The following is a 20,358-nucleotide window of genomic DNA, read 5'->3' as shown; positions in this document are numbered from 1 at the left end:
GAGTTAAGAAATACTATCTTTTCTTTAGTTTCTAGGGGATTTTGTGTAAGATTGCTATTATTTCTATCTTAAATGCTTGGTAGAATTATCAATGAAGCCATTTCAGCCTGGAGTTTTCTTAGAAGGAAAGTTCTTAACTACAAATTCAAATTCTCTAATAGACATTGAATTGTTCATTCCATCTGTTTCTTCTGGAGTGCAACCCTATGAACTGTAGCCCACCAGCTTCTCTGTCCGTGGAATTCTCCAGGCAAGAATACTGGAGTAGGTAGCCATTCCCTACTCCAGGGAATCTTCCTGCCTCAGGGATCGAACCCAGGTTTCCTGTATTGCAGACAGATTCTTTACCCTCTGAGCCACCAAGGAAGCCCAGTTTGGCTAGATATTTTATCAATTTTATTGACCTTTTCAAAGAACTAGCCTTTGTTTTCATTGATTTTTTTTCCCAATTCTTTTTCTATTATTTTGATTTCCACTCTGTTCTTTAATAATTTTTTCTACTTTCTTTAGGTTTATTTTGTTCTTTGTGTAGTTTCTTTTTTAAAAAAACTATTTATTCAGCTGCCTTGGGTCTGGGTCTTAGCTATGGCTTGTCTAGCTGCGGCTTGTAGGCTCGGTAGTTTCTAATTGTGGCTCGAGGGCCTAGTTGCTCCGCAGCATGTGGGATCTTAGTTCCCTGACCAGGGATCAAACCTGTGTCCCCTGCACTGCAAGGTGAATTCTCAACCACTGGACCACCAGGAAAATCCCTGTCTAGTTCCTTAAGGTAGAAACTGAGGTAATTTTTCTTAGACCTTTCTTCTTTTCTATTATAGGCATTTAAAGATATAATTTGCTTTCTAACTACTGCTATAATATCATGCCATTCCACAAATTTTGATTCACTGGGCTTTTTCCCTTCAAAATTTTCTCTTTTCCTTTCTGATTTCTTTTTTGCTCCATGGGTTGTTTATAAAGATGTTATATAATTGCCAATATTTGGGAATTTTCCAGGTATCTTTCTGTTACTAAATTTTAATTCACTTGTAATCAGAGAACACATTTTGTATGAATTTTTTTGAAATATATTAAGACTTGTTTTATTGCCCAGAATATGTTCTGTCTTGATAAATGTTCTATGTGCATATCAAAAGAATGAGTTTTCTGCTCTTGTTGGATGAAATGTTCAATAAATGTCAGTTAGGTTAAGCCAGTTGATAGTGGTGTTCAAATCTTACTCCTCTTTACTGATTTTCTGTCTGCTTTTTCTATTAAATATTCTAAGAGGGATGTTGAAATCCATGACAATAATTATGGAGTTCTCCTTGTAATTTTAGTCCTTTTTTGCTTCATGTGTTTCGAAGCTCTGTTACAAGGCAGAAGAACTTTGGGGATTGTTAAGTGCTCTTAGGGGCTTCCCTGGTGGCTCAGCTGGTAAGGAATCTGCCTGCAGTGCAGGAGACCCCAGTGAATTTACCCCTTTATTCTTATAAACTGCCTTGGTAATATTCTTTGTATTGAGGTCTACTTGGTTTGATATTAATATACCACTCTTGTTTTCTTTTAACTAGTGTTAGCATAATTTGTCTTTCCTTATCCTTTTATATTGAACCTCTTTGTACCTTTATATTTAAAGTGTGCTTCTTGTAGATGGGGCATACTGTTTGTTGGGTCTGGTTTTTATATCCAGTGTGATAATCTCTACCTTTTATGGCTTAGACCGTTTAATGTGATTATAGATGTGGTTAAGGTTAAGTCTGTCATCTTGCTGTTTATTTTCTGTTTGTCCCATTTGTTCCTGATTCCCTATCCTCCCCTCACCTTTTGCCGTCTTTTGGATTGTGTCTTTTTTTATGATTTCATTTTATCTCCTTTATTGGCTTATTGACTATAATTCTTTGTTTCTGTACTTCAGTGGTTGCTTTAAAGCTTTTAATATGCATCTTTAGTTTATCACTATTATACTTCATTATATTAAATAATTCTCGTGTCATATGAGAGCCTTATAATATTGTACTTCTGTTTCTCTCCTCCCAAACTTTGTGCTATTTCCAGTATTCTTAATTCCTTTGTGTATGCTCAGATGGTAAAGAATCTGCTAGCAATCCCTGGGTTGGGAAGATCCCTTGGAGGTTCAATCCCTGGGTTGGGAAGATCCCCTGGAGGAGGGCACAGCAACCCACTCCAGTATTCTTGCCTGGAGAATCCCATGAGCAGAGAAGCCTGTCCGTCCATTGGCTGCCGTCCATGGGGTTGCAAAGATTGGACGTGATGGAACGATTAACACTTCCATATTTTCACCTGGTGTTATTTTTTTCTTTAAATTTGTTCTTTAAATTTTCTTAAAGTGCAGATTTGTTCATGATTAATTCATTCATCTTTTTCTGCGTGTTTGTCTAAAAATGCATTTCCCTTTTATTTTTGAGAGATATTTTTACAGGATATAACAATCTTAGGTTGCCAGCAGTTATCATTTTGGGTTTTATTTTTTATTAAAATGTGTTTGGGATTTGTTGTACATGTTGCATCTGTGGGTTTGTGGTTTTAATTACATTCAAGACATTTCTTCAAATGTTTTTCTTTTCCTCACCTTTCTTCCTTTATGGACTCCATTTATACCTATATTAGGGCTCTTAAAGTTGACCCATAGCTCACTTATGCTTAATTTATCCTTCTATAATGAATAGTGTATTCATTTGGGTATTTCCTACTGCAGTCTTCAAATTCATGAATCTTCTGTAATGTATAATCTTCCATTAATTCCAGATGAATGTATTTTTCATCTCAGATAACATTTTTGTCTCTAGAAGTCTGATTTGTATCTTTTTAATATTCTATATTTCTACATAACTTTTTGAAGGAATATGGTTATAATGACTCTTAATGTTTTTGTTTCTAATTTTAAGATGTGTATCTAATTTTAAAGTTTTCTTATTTTAAGATATTTGGGGTTGGTTTTAGTTGAGGTTTTTTCCTGCCTTTTTGCTTGCCTGGTAATTTTTAACCGTATATTGTGAATTTACCTTGTTTGGCTGATGGATATTTTTATACTCCTATAAATTTTCCTGAGCTTTGTTTTAGGATTTAGTTTACTTACTTGGAAACGATTTGATTCTTTTACATCTTGCTATTAGCATTCGTTGGATGTGACTAGGACAGTACTCAGTTTAGGTTTAATTATTTCCCACTTCATAGCCAAGACCCTTTAGATTCCCCCTCTAGTGCCCTTTTATGAGGTTCTTCAGCCTCACTGTGGGGAGAGAGAGACAGGCCCTTTTCCTGGCTCTACACGAGTCCTGGGCAGTGTTTTCTCTAGCTCTCTGAGTCAGTTGTTTCTCCACCTTCATTAATGAGGTTTCCTCATGTGTTTGTTGATTGGCGCTAGACTGCAGATTGCTGAGGTTTTCTCTGTGCTGCTCTTCCCTCTCTGGTATACTCTTTCCTTAGGACTCTGCCACCTATTGTCCCCAACCTCTCAGCTCCTCATCCTTAACTCAGAGTCCATCAGCTTCTGCCTGGGTTTTGCCTCTCTGGGTTTTACTCGAGAACTCTTCTCAAGGTAGTCATTTGGGGCAGTGGTTGGCCTTTGTTGTTGTTGTTGTTCAGTCGCTAAGTCGTGTCCGACTCTTTGCCACCCGATAGACTGTAGCCCTCCAGACGCCTCTGTCCGTGGGATTTCCCAGGCTAGAATACTGGAGTGAGTTGCCATTTCCTTCTCCAGTGGACCTTCCCAACCCAGGGATTGAACCCATGTCTTCTGCATTGGCAGGCAGATTCTTTACCACTGAGCCACCAAAGAAGCCCATGGTTAGCCTTATCTGATTTGTTTTTTCATCTTCCAGGGATTACTCTCTTTTCCAAATGTCCTGTGTCTTGTCATTGTTTCATATATTTTGCTTTTGGGTAGTTTCAGACAGGAAGGTAAATTTAGTCCTTGTTTCTCTGTCTTGGCTAGAAGCAGGTGTTGGGGCTGATACACTTTTCATCTCCTTTCCTGTTCTCAATTCATGTGTCCCAAACTCTTAGATGCAACATGAAACAGAGTTATCCTCTATGAACTTGCTTGTCCTCATTTTCATTTGCACTTGTTAATTATGTTTGCCCTTAGAGTGCTTTCCTGATCTAAAATTATTTAATTAAATAGAGTAGGACATAATTAGTCTTCCATGACATCTGATTTTGAAGGTCTCATTCAGAGTGCATTCCATCTGAGAATGAAAAAAAAGAACAGGAATATATTATGACACCTTTTGCATTTGTTTAATGTCTAAACAGTTTAGAAATGAAGCCAGTATTTAAGCAAAATACTTAGGGGTATTTAATCTTTCAGCTATAAAGATGTCTAGTTGAAATCCTTTTTCAGTAAATCAGTTGGTTCGGCCCTTACTGAACATTTATCCTTCATTTGCCTTAGTTGTAATTGTGCTTGTATCTTATCTGTTATCAATTAGATTCATATTTAGAAAATGTGTTTATTAGTACATTTAAAACTTAGCTAGAATAATTTGAGGGTTTTTTCCAGTATAAATGCTTATTCTATTATTGTGGATTCCTTTCTTTTTCCTACTTTAGGAGATGAGTCAGAAATTCCATTGTTCCTATTGTAAGGTTTTTAGCTTAAAAGTATGATCTTTTGATTTGTTCTATTTAAAGAAAAAAATTATGTTCCAATGATGTGATCCTACTCTGATCTTTTTCACTGGAAGGAAGGTGGGAATAGAGGGTTGTTTTGTTCTTTTTTTCTTTCTGTAGATTTATGAGAGACAGATGACTGATAAAAACTGGTCAGTTGCCTTTATTTCCTTAGAAGTCACTCTTAGGGTAGATACAGAGTCAGCCTTATTTATTGTCTTTTTAGTCTGTTATAGTGAGATGATATGGAGAAGGCAATGGCACCCCACTCCAGTACTCTTGCCTGGAAAATCCCATGGATGGAGGAGCCTGGTGGGCTGCAGTCCATGGGGTCGCAAAGAGTCGGACATGACTGAGCAACTTCACTTTCACTTTTCACTTTCATGCATTGGAGAAGGAAATGGCAACCCACTCCAGTGTTCTTGCCTGCAGAATCCCAGGGACGGGGGAGCCTGGTGGGCTGCCGTCTATGGGGTCGCACAGAGTCGGACACGACTGAAGTGACTTAGCAGCAGTGAGATGATAACGATCTTCATAATGAAAGAAACCACTAAAATAACGGTGTTACAGCTAATAAATCAGAGGAGATGATCCCTGAGCATTGTTGGATTTAAAACTGACTCATCAAGATTAAATTTTTAAATAATGTGGTTTTGGTGAAGGACAATAGGGTAACATCATGGAAGAGGCTACTGGAATAAATTGGAAGGATTAGCTTACAGTGTTACGAGCATATCTACTAAAATTCCATGCGACTCTGAGCAAAATCTTGTAATTTTGAACTTTAATGTCATCACCTGTTAAAACTAAATAAAGTAACATTTAGTGGGTGATTCTGTTGTGCCAGGCACATTATTGGTCAGTTTATTGATTATTCTTCATTTAATCCTCATATTAAATTTAGAAAGTCAATAGAATCTGCAGTTTACAGATGAGGAAACTAAGGTTCCAAAATGTTAAGTTAGCATTCAACATGTTGAGCAATTAAGTATTAAAAGACAATTTGATTTTAAGTCTTTATGACTCTGAAGCCATGAAGTTCCTTTGATTCCTATCTTTTTCCTGTTTCTGAAAAGCACTTTAATATTTTTAAATGATGAACTATGTTGTTTGCTAATAAGATGGTAAATTTTCACCTGCCTTAGGTTAGGCTCTTTCATTTTTGTTCCTATCAGTTTTCTTACTTGCAGTGTACTTGATTATTAAAATCTTAGCTATTTGTTTGTGCCAGGTTCACCAGCGATTTACAGTAACATCTTCTTCTTGTGAGATCTTAGAGCATTTATTATCTGTCATTCATTTATTAATTTTATTTGAGATACATTTAATTATTTCATATTTTAAATTTGGGATAACATTTGAATTGTTTACATTGTTTAACTGGAATAATTCATGTATAACTGCTGCACTTAAATCATAAGCATTCTAAGGAAGCTGCTTCCATCCTGGCATGTAGTAGCATTGTGTACATAGTACGTATAACTTAATAAATAATTGTGTGAATGAATGCTGTCAACTAGAATATCTTAATCATCCTCAGTTATTCACTTCCCATGGGCAAATTTGTTCTATGTAAGATGTTTAAATGTCTTTAAATAAAGTGTAAAGTCAGTGCTATTAGCTTTTTTGAAAAATGCTTTTCAAAATTTTTCAAGAGAGTTCAATCAAAATGAATTGATTGGAGTTAGCATGTATTCTTTTTTTTTTTTTTAATTACTTTTGGACAATGTTTCATGGCATGTAGAATCTTAGTCCCATGCCGCATGCATTGGACTTGGGGGGAGTCTTAACCACTGGACTACCAGGGAAGTCCCTAGCATGTATTCTTATTTTATTTGGCAGCAAGACCAATTACTTTGTCCCATACCTCAGTGTTTAAGAGTTCCAGAAGCTAAAAAAAAAAAAAAAAGAGTTCCAGAAGCTGATGCTCACCCTTTCCTTTTCCCTTAAAATCAGAAAAACCAGGAGAACACTTGAGTTATATTTAAGAGATTTGGATGGTCTCTACTGCTAGTACTACTACTGCTACCTCTTCTACTATGCTGCTAACTCAACAGTCAGTTAACCTTTCTGGGCTTTTTTCTCATCCTTAAAAAAACTGAATTGGAGTATGTGATCTTTAAAGACATAGTGTTCCAGAATTTATAAAACCTGAAAGTTTAAAATAAATTAGGTTTCAGAATTGTTAAGTATAATAGCATTTGACTGTTGCACTTCAGAATATTAGTAGTTTTATATTAATTGGGAGTTTTTTTAGAAAGCGTTTGCAGTTTCATGTTCTACTTTTATGGTTAATTTTCTTTTCTAATTTATCAGCACTCCCTCACGTGTTGCTAAAGGAGCTGTCGACCACACCAAAATGAGTCTACATGGTGCTAGTGGGGGACATGAGAGATCAAGAGATAGACGAAGGTCAAGTGACCGATCACGAGACTCATCCCATGAAAGAACAGAATCACAGCTCACTCCTTGTATTAGAAATGTTACTTCTCCAACACGGCAGCACCATATTGGTATGTAAAATCAACTAAACTTCCCAACAGGTTTCAAAAGCATGCATCTACCTTTTTTCTCTTTTTTTTAATTTGGCTATGCTGCACAACCTGTGGGATCTTAGTTTCCTGACCATGGATCAAACCTGGGCCCTGGCACTGAAAGCGCTGAGACCTAACCACTGGACTGCCAGGAAATTCCCAATGCATTTACCTTTTTAAAGTAGTAATAACAGTGAATTATGCCTAATACTTTACAGTAAAATTAACATCTTACTTCTTTTCAGTTGCTTCTGTTTTAACTTAGCTTGATTCTTACTGTTAAAAAAAAAAAACTTATTAAATGAAACTTTAAAGTGAATTTTTTTCAGAGTTTGGGACAGTCTTAGAAATAATTTGAACAGCCTTTACAACTGTAATATGTAGATTTAAAATTTTTTTCAAGTAATTTTTATCTTGTGAGATATATAGCAGTGCTTTATTTAAAATAATCTGTAGTAAATTATTGATAAGAATCCTTGTTAATCATACTAAAAAAGGAGGTGAAAGAGTAACCATCATGGAGTTATTTACCTTGATTTTTGACAATATTTTAAATTTAATTAAAAAACAGAGAAGGAAAAGGAGGGTGGAAGTAGGTTTTTTTTCCCCCTTGACAGCTCAGATCTTTATTCCTTCCTACTGTTTACTATATATGAATGCTATTCCTCCAGGTAAATACATTGTGTGGCTATAAAGCACCACTCTCAAGTAGATGTACATAAACAATGTGAGCTTGCTGATTTTTATTTTTCCCTCAGAAGTGGCAAATTAAATATTTTGACTTACTATTTGAGGCAGTTTCTGATTACCTCATATAAATAAAAATCATGTATATTAAGTCTTATTATGTGGAGAGGTTGTCAGTATCTAAGTAGGTCTTTAAAATCAGAATAATACTAATAAGCTAAAAACCAACAAAAGTATAAATAAGAGCTGACAGTTTATTATATGCAAATTTTAGTATCTGGGAAGAGAACAGGAAATATAATAAGTTATTTTATTGCTTTAGCAAATTTTACTTTTAGGGAGCTACCAACGTTGTAGAAATAGGCACTACAAGGGAGGTGTGGGGTACCTCTGGAGATGCAGCAAGCCTAATTATATAACCAGTGAAGCTGCACAGAGTGTTCTGAGTAGCCTGAGTCATGAAGGAATTTGGCAAAAGCTGATGAAACTGATGAGATGGAGGTACATTTTTAGGTCACCTTTAAAGTTTAGTAATCTAATCTCTAAAGGAAACATCGCAAAATCTTAGTTTTAATTTCTCTTTTGTAAACTGTTGGAACAGCTGAAGAAAATTTTCTGAATTTTAACAGTGTTTCTTTATATTAAAATTGTAGATAATAATAATATGATCCTATAAAATTTTTAGCAGTGCTTTTTTCAAAAATGAGAGTGAGAAGAAAGCAGTATATCATCAGCTATTAAACTAATTTGGTAAAACATTAAAAGTCATTTGAAAACATAAATACTTCTTAGTGTCTGTGGTAAAAATATTTTCTTCCTTTGGTACCTTCCTTTTGTGAGATACATTGCTGGTTTGGGGGTTTCCTTATTAATGTAGTTAAGAGTCCAAAGTTTGTACTTTGTGTTTTCAGAATAGTATTAATACTTTCAGTATTTAGGACAGTTAAAATTGTTATTAATCTTTTACTGACTTTCAATGCTTGCTTATTTGACTTAGAATATTGTACTCCTTTTGTTTCTGTGTATTTTTAAGTAGAGCAGTAATATAATTCAGTTTAATTTTAATCTTAGTCTGGGTCAACATTGGTTAGGTAAACATCTTTTTTAAAATGTCTACAAAATTAATTGTTTTAGAAAACAATGTAATGTTTTAGGTTTTATTTCTAGAAAATAAATGAACGTTGATGATGTTTTGTGAAAATGTTATTTGAAATAAAAAAAGCAGAATTGCTATGATATAAAACTACTTTTCTAAATCACTATTTTCAAAAGATATGTATCTCTTGTATTTTTTAAAAGAAAATTTGCATAAATTTGTTTAACCTCTTTATTTCAGAACGTGAAAAAGATCACAGTTCCTCTCGTCCAAGCAGTCCTCGTCCCCAGAAAGCGTCTCCAGATGGATCCAGTAGCAGTGCTGGGAACAGCAGCAGAAACAGTAGTCAATCAAGTTCAGATAGTAGCTGTAAAACGTCTGGGGAAATGGTATTTGTGTATGAAAATGCAAAAGAAGGAGCTCGGAATGTAAGAACATCAGAACGAGTGACACTTATAGTGGATAACACTAGATTTGTTGTAGACCCATCCATTTTTACTGCACAGCCAAATACAATGTTGGGCAGGTTTGTATTATTGTGATTCTTTGTATTATTAATAATAAGCACTTTTCCATTGCCTTTTTTTTTAATTTAAAGTTTTATAGTAATTGTCTAGTGGAATACAGTATTGCTGTTGAGCTATGAAATTTAAATAACTTGTTTAAGTTAATCCAGCTGAAATTGTAGAGCCAGATCTTGAGCTTGATTTGATTTTGAATAATGTTTGCTGTACCTAGAAATAGCAAATGCAGTATTTAAATGAAGACAGGATACTTAAAGATCTGAAAACATAGATTGTATTTGACAAGATGAATTTAACAGTGATAATGTTTCCTTCACTTGGGGCTTCCAAATTAAATCTTCAGATACAGCAGTTATCAGCATTTGGTTAGCTGGAAAGTCAGCATGAGTTATCAATTTGATGTATTTACTTTAAAGAAATAATGTTAACAATTAGTCAGTAGAATGAAGGAGAAATAATTGTCTCTTAATCTGTACTGGTCTGGAGTAATAAATTAGTATAAAATTTGTAGTTAAGGGAACCACATTCTAGAATTGGTAGAGTCAATATGGGCTGCAGTTATGGGAACTTCAGTATAGAATTGATTTTTCAAAGTGTTCAAAAGTAGGATCAAACACCTATTAATTATAAAATTAGTGCCTTTTTTCTATTCATTCTAATATAAAATGAAGGAAACACATAAATGAAATGGAAGTTTGCATGAGGTTAAAAAGGAAAACTTGAATTTTTTGCTTGGTTGCATATGAGTAACTGTTCGGGGTACCTGTGTATGTGTGTGTGTATGATTTGTAAGTGTCTCAGAATCCAGAACAAAATGCCAGCATGTAACACTGTTTACATTTTGGGTAGACAAATATTTCCTTTTAACATTAGCTCTAGACTTTACATCTGTAAGGAAAAAAATACATGTACTCTATAGGCATTATTAGAAGCATAGGAAGGACTCTTTTTTAAAAATCAAAGCATGTTTATTTATTTCTAAGACATTACAACAAACTAAAACTTGAAGGAAAGATCGTTCATGGGAGATTTTTAGGAGGATAACTCAACACTGATCATATTTTATATTTTTACCTAAACTTAAACAGTTGAAAGGCAGAAGTAGGTATTTGAAATTTTTCAACTGATAGGCTACATTTTCTTTTAAAAATAAATCCAGAAGATTTTTTTGTGTTTGTGATCCATATTGATCTGAAAAGTAACTTTCCTTTTTTGTAAAAAGCTCAAGTATTTGAGAAAATTGCATGACATTTGATTCCTGAAAGACTCACTTCTTTTTTTCCAAATCAGTGAAGGCTTCTTTTCATGTCAGTTGACGAAAGCATGTTTTTGGGGATGAAAATTAATATTCATGGGAACTGTAAAAAGCAGTTGGCATTCTTTTGGAAACTTTGAAATAAGAAAGCTTTGTTCTTTATAGGTTCTGTGTTACAAGAAAAGAGGGAACTATTTAAATTGGGAAATTGTTGAATAGGCAACTTAGTTCAGCTATATTGACTTTAGGAATGATGTTGTCATTGAATTTAGAGGTTCAGATTCTTTTAATCACACTTTAAAAATTTGCTTGGAAGTTAGGCATTCAACTTTTTGTTTTGAAGGACATATTTAGCAGATTGCCTCTTTTCTAAATATTTACTGTTAAAGGGCCAACAACATGACTTGAAAAAATAGAAATTCATCTGCATCTTCTTTTTGTAAAAATTAATATTATGAGCTTGTTACTTATTTAGAATTTTCATTCTTTTCTTCATTCCTCTCTACCCCAGTATTTGATTGCTTATTTTTCAGTTCTAGGATGCCAGTGTAAAAGTTTTGTGCAGGATTTGTTACATTTATAGTTTTGTGAAAAGTAAAATAACCTGATCTGCCTATACTTATTTTACTTTTTTCTAGTTTAGGTTACCATACATGCTACTTAATAGACTAACTTTGCATTGAAGATAGCAGTTTCCCCTTCCTCCCTCTCTCCCTCTTCTCTCTCTTTCATTTTTGTCTTTCTTTGGACAAAACTAGTATAAGAATCTCTCCTAGATTGATTTGTTTGTTTTTTTTTTCCACCCCTGAAGAAAAGGGACTGGAAAGTTTTTTTAGCTTTTGAATCTTATTAATTGATTTTATTTTCTTATGGGGAATCTTTACTACTGTCTCCTCCCACAAAAAAATTTTTTTATAATCCTTCATTTATCACATTTGCCAGAATAAATGTCTGATAAATATTCGTGGGCTAATTTAATGCTAAAATTATAATTTCTTTTTACTTTTGTACATGAAAACATGGATAGCCTATTGATTTATTTCTCAATTACTTGCTACCATAGGATGTTTGGATCTGGCAGAGAACATAACTTTACACGTCCTAATGAGAAGGGAGAGTATGAGGTGGCAGAAGGAATTGGCTCTACAGTATTTCGAGCAATTCTGGTAAGTGCTGTTGCTTGTGTGTATTGATTGAGTCAGTTGACCCTTTCTCAGTAGGTACGTGGACTGAAAGCAGAATTGCATTTGGATATCGCTATGGAAGTATCCAGTGTATTTTTTAATATCATTTAATTCATTTTCTTTTGGCATTTAAATATAGCATGATAAAAATAAAGGAATTTTATAACCTTTGCAAAAATAAGATAGGGGATAATTCATCTCTTAGGTCTGCATAGGCAGCTCTTTCAAGGGTTTAGTGGTAACATTTCTATAGTCAGACTACTCCACTTTCCCTAATTCTATTAAGTACAAGAAGTTGATAATTTTTTGCTGTCATAATAAATGTGGCTACTGGAATTCTAATATTTTGTTGCATATAACTAGTGGTGGACACTTTAGGAACATTTGAAAGTCATCTCTAAAATGTATTTCCTATCATTTTTGTATTAAAACTTAATTTTTTTTAACCTTTTGAGAAATATTTGAATTAGCATTACAGTCACTACTTGTAATTTTAATCAGTGATAAAAGTTTGATTTATAGCATGACAGTTTATTCCACAGTTTGAAAATATGGTTTCCTTAAATAGTTTTGTGGGAAGAGGAGAGGGAGGATCCTGAGGTACAAGACAGGAAAAGTAGTTGATCGTGATCAGTACTAACAAGTACTTGGAAAAGTACCAGAAGATGTCTTGCTTGATTCATGTAGCAACTTCAGAAATGGTGTTAACTGTGGCTCTGAACATCAAGAAGGTTGAGGCAGATCTTAATTTTTTGGGAAGTGCTTTTTCAGTTGCCCATACTTTCATTTGTCCCCTAATGGTATTGACCAGTTAACTCCACAACTCAGCCATGAAGTAACTTATCTATAGCTCTGGGCCAGCCCCTAACAGCGTTTCAAGTAGATTTTGGAAATAATAGCTATTATTATTTCTACTTATGTGGGAAACACCAAAGAAAAGTATTTGGAAGAAGAATAATTGTGTGTTCTGTTTCCATATATTTGAATACTTAGAAATGATTTTGAAGTTCTTTACTAAAAACCTTAAGTTTTGCTCAATTCTCTAGGTAATATTTAAGGTAATGTAAAGTACATCATTTAACTTCCTTAAAATTTCTTTAAGAAATATATGGTAGGTATGTAGACAAATAACTTGTAAGGGGGGAATACATGTGAATTAGCATGGTACAGTAGAGAGAAGAGATGCATAAATAATGAGGCGACATGGGTTCTAACTTTATCTCTCTTGTTAAATAATTTCATAACTGGATGAGTCAGGGAATCCATTTGGACATAAATTTTTCCTGTCAGTAAAGTGAAAAAGTGGTTAGGTAAACTGAGGTCCTACCTAACTTTAAAATTCCACAATTCAGAAATCTCAAGAGTATCACAATTTTAAAAAATTGTATCAGCCCAATCTTAAAAATACATTTTGTCTACCTTGTGCATTCATTTATGCATTCTTTATTTTTTTTCAGGATTATTATAAAACAGGAATAATCCGTTGTCCTGATGGCATATCTATTCCTGAATTGAGAGAAGCTTGTGACTATCTTTGTATCTCTTTCGAATATAGTACTATTAAATGTCGAGATCTCAGTAAGTACGATGTTTTATATGTGAGTGGTTTGTAGAGTTAACAATGTATTGGAATGAAATACCTGAAATAGTGCTATTTACCTAGACTTCAAGTATTTGTTTAATTGAATTCTAAAACACAAATACTGTGAAGATTATTTATGAAAGTCCACAGAGATCATTGTTTGGTGCAATTTTCCAAAACTTTCTTTCAACTTAATTTTTTTGTTTGTAGAGTCTCCCATATTTATGCTTCTATTTGTTCTTCCTCTGTCATTTTTTGCCAGTATGTATCTCTCAGCTTGGTAGCCCTGACTTTGTCCAAGTATGGTATTTGGCTTCACTCCTCAGGTCACATCAACCAAGAATTTATCATTTCTTTTTGTATTTGCCATGTAATATAACATCCTAAGCAACTATGGAAGATATAAATCATTCTCAAAAAGAGTGTTTGTCATTAAAGATCTTAGATTGAATACCAAATACCAGCCCTCATTTATACAAAGAATTAAATGGCTTTATTCAGGAACTTCAAATATAGTCTCAGAGCAAGTCTAGAACTTCGGAAATCCTAACTCTTTGATTGATATTTTCCTGTCATGCTACCCCCATGCCCATCCCCTTTACTGTTATATTATGCCTAAGAAAAAAGGTGATTATACACAGAAAATTCAAAATGTATATGAAAATTATCAAATGTTGACTTGGTTATTAAGTGGTTGGAAAAGCCCAGAAGAAGGAGATGTCACTGTGGGCTAGTAGGATTAGAGAAGAGTTCGAGGAGACAGGTTGTAAAGGGTGAACAGGAATGATTTAGCAAGAGTAGAGTAGGAAGGTTAGGGGATTACAGACATGAGTGGTATACTTTGGAAATAACCTATATAAGAGACTATATTGGGACCAGAAGGAGATGAGAATAAATATGGGGGCCAGATTGTGAAGGTCTTAAAATTAATATTCTTACATTTATGCTGTATAGTGTGGGAAGCCATTGTAAAACTTTGCTACCTGTGGTTATAGATGTATGTTAGTCCCAAGTATATGGTTATGTTTACTTCATTACCTAAATGTAACACTAGCTTAGCAAAGTGGGGCCATACTTTCTGAAACATTGGTGTGTGAGAAATTGGGAATGGGAAACTTGTAGGGCATCTATTACATATTTAAATATAGCTATCCTTCATGCTTAATTATGGTCTAACTTCTTGGAAATGAGTGGTCCTTATTAGGTCTGTCAAGTACCAGTTTTTTTTGTCTTTATTTGTTTGGCCAAATATTCTTTTAAAGTCTCCCTAAAAATATCAGTAGGTGAGACAAAGATTAGGTGGTCCACCTCTGAGTCCATTTCTATATAAATGATATTTAAAAGTTTAAAACCAAATAGTTGGAGAGCTGAAGCATACAGCTGTAAAGTTGAATAAATTTGCTGTCTTTTCACATCTTAAAAAATGTTTTTTGTTGAAATCATGAGCATTATTCTAACTTATAAATTCTTGATTTCATAAAACCTTCTGTAAAGGTTTTGTGTTTTTAATTCATGGAAATATTTTAATTTAATTGCATATGACTAAATGTTGAATTTTGGTGACTGTCAGATTAAAAAGACACTGCTGCTGCTACTGCTGCTAAGGTGCTTCAGTCATGTCCAACTCTGTGCGACCCCAGAGACGGCAGCCCACCAGGCTCCCCCGCCCCTGGGATTCTCCAGGCAAGAACACTGGAGTGGGTTGCCATTTCCTTCTCCAGTGCATGAAAGTGAAAAGTGAAAGCGAAGTCGCTCAGTCTTATCCGACTCGTAGCGACCCCGCGGACTGCAGCCTACCAGGCTCCTCCGTCCATGGGATTTTCCAGGCAAGAGTACACTAGAATTCCTTAAAGATAAATGGATTTTAGTTCTGTGATCCTTTGAACATTGTTTACCTTGTCATCACAATTAAATATCATTTATTTGTTACAAAATTAGCAATTCTCATAGACTTTATTAAAAGAAAACTATATAGCATCTGAAGAGATAGAAACGGTCTTGTAAAATATGAAAGTGTACTGTAGGTGTAGACTTGAGTCCAAAAATGATTTTTATCCCGCAAATATGTGCTTTTACTGAATATTGTAATGGTACTTTACACTAAAATGTCTGTTTATCTCTTACTTAAAATTATAAAAGTACTCAGTATTGAATATATTGAATACACCATCCTGGATTTCTTAGGCAAGTTACTTAAAACCTTATTTCTTAGTTGCCTTATCTTTAAAATGGGAGACTAATATTACTTACCTCACAGGGTTGTTGTGAAGATTAAATGGATAGTGCTTGACACATAAGAGCTTTCCAGGTGGTTCAGTGGTAAAAAAAAATTTGCCTGCCATTGCAGGAGAAGGAGGAGATGCGGATTTAATCCCTGGGTCAGGAAGATCTCCTGGAGGAGGAAATGGCAACCCACTCTAGTATTCTTGCCTGGTAAATCCTAGGGACAGAGGAGCCTGGTGGGCTACAGTCCATGGGATTGCAGAGTTGGACATGACTTAGCGACTAAGTGTGCATTCACGCTTGACCCATAGTGTTAAATAAGTGTTTGCTTTAAAAAAAAAAAAAAGCAAAATTAGGGGATAAGGTAAAGTAAAATAAAAATAATAAAGGATCATGTTATACATTCTGTTTATATTTCCACATGAAAATATATTGTGAATAACTATATTAGAAGATATCCTTTAGTAACAACTTGTTCAATAGTTTACATAGTTATTGCTCATTTTCTACATTTTTATTGAATGCTCATTTTATACCAAATACTAGGTATGTAAAAGGCAACAACAAAAGACAAGATCCCTTCTCTTGTGATGCTTGCAATGTAGTGGAAAAAGCAGATGAGTAAATTATATTGTGTTAGAGGAAGAATGGGGTACTAGATGAGCATGTATGAGCTGTATCTAACTTAGGTGTTGGGGCTTGAGGAAGCTTTCTGGAGGAGAGGGAAGAGGAAGTGTGTTTCAGGCAGAAGGAATGCTATGTTTTGGAGAAGGCAATGGCACCCCACTCCAGTACTCTTGCCAGGATAATCCCATGGACAGAGGAGCCTGGTGGGCTGCAGTCCATGGGGTCGCTAAGAGTCAGACACGACTGAGCGACTTCACTTTGACTTTTCACTTTCATGCATTGGAGAAGGAAATGGCAACCCACTCCAGTGTTCTTGCCTGGAGAATCCCAGGGACGGGGAGCCTGGTGGGCTGCCGTCTATGGGGTCGCACAGAGTCGGACATGACTGAAGTGACTTAGCAGCAGCAGCAGGCTTTAATTTCTTCATTGTCCTCATTATCTTCCCAGGCAAGCACTGTAATCCAGAAGAGGTTTTGAGAACTAGGGATAAACTCAGGAATGAAGGCCTGGGGCTAAGAGAAATGAAAATACAATGTCCCAGGTGAAACTGGTATTTGTTCAGTCTCTAAGTTGTGTACTACTCTTTGTGACCCCGTGGACTGCAACATGCCAGGCTTCCCTGTCCTCCACTATCTGCTGGATTTTGCTCAAATTCTTAGCTATTTCGTTGATGATGCCATCCAACTATCTCATTCTCTCTCACCCCCTTCTCCTACTGCCCTCAGTCCTTCTTAGCCTCAGGGAATTTTCTAATGAGTTGTCTCATCACATCAGGTGGCCAAAGTATTGGAGCTTCAGCATAAGTCCTTCCAGTGAATATTCAGGGTTGATTTCCTTTAGGATTGACTAGTTTGATCTCCTTGCTGTCCAAGGGACTCTCAAGAGTCTTCTCCAGCACCACAATTCCAAAGCATGGATTCTTGGTGCTTAGCCTTCTTTATGATCAATTGTCACATCCAAACACAGCTACTGGAAAACCTTAGCTTTGACTAATCGGACGTTTGTTGGCACGATGATGTCTCTGCTTTTTAATACACTGTCTAGGTTTGTAATAGCTTTCCTTCCAAGGAGCAAGCATCTTTTAATTTCATGGCTGCAGTCACCATCCACAGTGATTTTTGGTCCCCAAGAAAACCTGTCACTGTTTCTACTTTTTCCCCACCTATTTGCCATAAAGTGATGGGACTGGATGCCATGATCTTAGCTTTTTGAAAGTAGTGTGGAAAATGAAATTTAAAGTTTGCAAAAGGATAAGTTCAGAAGGCCTAGGAAGAAAGGCACCACCCTCATGGGAGACAGTGGGATTACAAATGAAGATCAAAAACTGAAGTTACATTTAATTTAGTTTAAGAAAGGATATTAAGAGACGGAGACTACTTTTGGAGTCACAGAAATAGAGACACTGAAACAACAGACACTTGTATGTTTTCTCTTTGTCTTTCTCTGTCTTGCCCTTTTTTTCAGTTTATAGCATTAAATCAGTTGAATTTGAGGCTGGGGACTGTACCTTTTCACTCCGTGTCTAGTGTCAGGCACCTAGTGAGGACTCAATAAACATTTGTTGAATGAATAAACTCTTTTATAGCCTCATACATTTATAAGACACTTTTCCACTTATTGTCTTCTCTAGTATCATTAGTCTTTCCCTCTTTATGGAGTAATCCTCAGGCTTAAACATACTCCAATCTAACCTGTGTCTGTTGTAGGCATTCAAAAATACATCATTTGAAAATTTTTGAGCTTTTCAGTGATTCTTTGACGTTATTTTTTTGTAAGAATTAGCAGAACTTTATTAGCCTTTGCCCTGCTTCATTTTGCTGTCAAAGGCCAAACTTGCCTGTTACTCCAGATATGTCTTGACTTCCTACTTTTGCATTCCAGTCCTCTAAGATGAAAAGGACATCTTGTTTTGGTGTTAGTTCTAGAAGGTCTTCATAGAACTGTTCAACTTCAGCTTCTTTGGCATTAGTGGCTGGGGCATAGACTTGGATTACTGTGATATTGAATGGTTTGCCTTGGAAATGAACTGAGATCATTCTGTTATTTTTGAGACTGCACCCAAGTGCTGCATTTCATATTCTTTTGTACTGTATCTTGCTCTTTGGAAGAAAAACCATGACAAACCTAGATACCATATTAAAAAGCAGAGACATTACTTTGCCAACAAAGGTCCATATAGTCAAAGCTATGGTTTTTCCAGTAGTCACGTACAGTTGTGAGAGCTGGGCCGTAAAGAAGGCTGAGTGCCGAAAAATGTTGCTTTTGAACTGTGTTGTTGGAGAAGACTCTTGAGAGTCCCTTGAGCTGCAAGGAGATCAATCAGTCCTAAAGGAAATCAACCCTGAATATTCATTGGAAGGATTGATGCTGAAGCTGAAGTTCCAATACTTTGCCCACCTGATGGGAAGAACCAACTCATTGGAAAATACACTAATGCTGGGAAAGATTGAGGGTAGGGGGAGTAGGGGGCAACAGAGGATGAGATGGTTGGATGGCATCACCGGCTCAGTAGACATGAATTTGAGCAAGCTCAGGGAGATGGTGAAGGACAGGGAGGCCTGGTGTGCTGCAGTCCATGGGGTTGCAAAGAGTCAGACGCTACTGAGTGACTGAACAATGACAACAAGAATTAATACATTTATTATACTGCCTCCTATTCCAACTACTGTGTCTTTCCATTTATTCAGTTTTCTTTTGTGTCTTCTGCAATGGTCTAAGTTTATTCTTTGATAATTTGTATTTTTGTTACTGTTGTGTGTAGAATATGTTCAGATTTTCTAACAGCTAGCAAAAATAAAATTACTGAATTTTCAATATTTGTGTTTAGCTACCTAACTGAGAAGGAAATGGCAACCCACTCCAGTACTCTTGCCTGGAAAATTCCATGGACTGAGGAGCCTGGTAGGCTACAGTCCATGGGGTTGCAAAAAGTCAGCCATGACTGACTTCACTTTCACTTTCACCTAACTGAACTCTGCTTATTTCTAGTAGTTTTTCAGTTGTTTCTTACATATTCTTGGTAGATAATTGACCCTTTTGTAAGTAAAACTTTTTATATCTTTTTGTCTTGCTGAATTGACTATGACAATGTTAAATTTAGTGGTAAATCTCGAATCTATCTTTAAAGGCATTTCCTTTAGGTTTCACTGTTTTGTTTTGTTTTTTTCCTTGACTCTTTTTTCAGTACTCTGGCTCTTTGACATCCTTCTTTAGATCTTCTGCTAATTTTTTTTCTCACCTGCCTTCTGATCATTTATACCTTGAATGTGTTCCTTGCCAACAGTTTTGTCTTCAGCTACCTTCGCTCTTACAGAATCTATACACTTAATCTAAGTAATGCCATTCATCACTGGGACTTCAAATATTACCTATACACCATAGGTTTCCAGCTCTTTATCTCTAATTCCTATTACCAGTTTTATGTTTCTAGTGTACTGTTTAACTTGTATAACTTTTTTCCCTTCTTAATCAGGCTTTCAATGAGTTCCATGCATATAGGACATATAGTGATGAACAAGAAAGACTTTGTCCCTGTATTTATGGAGTTTACAGTCTAGTGGGGAAGACAGGCATTCAAGAAGTAATGAAAAGCTGTGAAAATAGAGTGAAGAAATGAGATACTATGACAGAATTACCACAGAATACTATACTAAAGGGGCTATGGAAGATCATTATCTGAATCAGTGACATTAAAGCTGAGACCTAAGGGAATGGAAAAGAGAGTGAGAAAGTCTCCAGGCAGCAGAAATGGTATTTGCAGAGGCTTTCAGGTTTGAAGGAATATGACATGCTTAAGGTCCTGGAAGAAGGGAAGTATGGCTATATTGGAAGAGATAGTGTTTGAGTGATGAGACATAAGGCCAGAGGATAGGGAGAAAACAAAACTGGTTAAGTGTTTTATTAACTGTTCATTCTGTACCAAGTCCTGTGCTAAGTTTGGGGGATGCAGCAGGAACAAACCAGGCAAAACTTCCTGTTCTAATGGAACTTTCACTCTTTCGGGGGACACAGACAACAGACGAGGTAAGCAAGTAA

The 20,358-nt window shown here is 35.5% G+C and overlaps 1 protein-coding gene across 7 annotated transcripts in view; it reads left to right on the top strand.

Annotated features, from left to right (window-relative positions):
- BTBD10 (BTB domain containing 10) overlaps window positions 1-20,358 on the top strand; it is a 75,286-nt gene that overhangs the window by 43,119 nt on the left and 11,809 nt on the right. For all 7 annotated transcript variants that reach the window (XM_027563337.1, XM_027563335.1, XM_027563336.1 and 4 more), the window contains 4 exons: window positions 6,928-7,124; window positions 9,169-9,454; window positions 11,771-11,873; window positions 13,349-13,469. In XM_027563337.1, the coding sequence (XP_027419138.1) occupies window positions 6,971-7,124; window positions 9,169-9,454; window positions 11,771-11,873; window positions 13,349-13,469 (664 nt within the window). In that variant the 5' untranslated portion in view covers window positions 6,928-6,970. The remainder of the gene's footprint in view (window positions 1-6,927; window positions 7,125-9,168; window positions 9,455-11,770; window positions 11,874-13,348; window positions 13,470-20,358) is intronic.

Source organism: Bos indicus x Bos taurus, chromosome 15 (assembly GCF_003369695.1).
Source record: "Bos indicus x Bos taurus breed Angus x Brahman F1 hybrid chromosome 15, Bos_hybrid_MaternalHap_v2.0, whole genome shotgun sequence".
Classification (NCBI taxonomy): domain Eukaryota; kingdom Metazoa; phylum Chordata; class Mammalia; order Artiodactyla; family Bovidae; genus Bos; species Bos indicus x Bos taurus.
The sequence above is the reverse complement of the archived record's forward strand: the minus strand, read 5'-3'. Positions and strand labels throughout refer to the sequence as shown.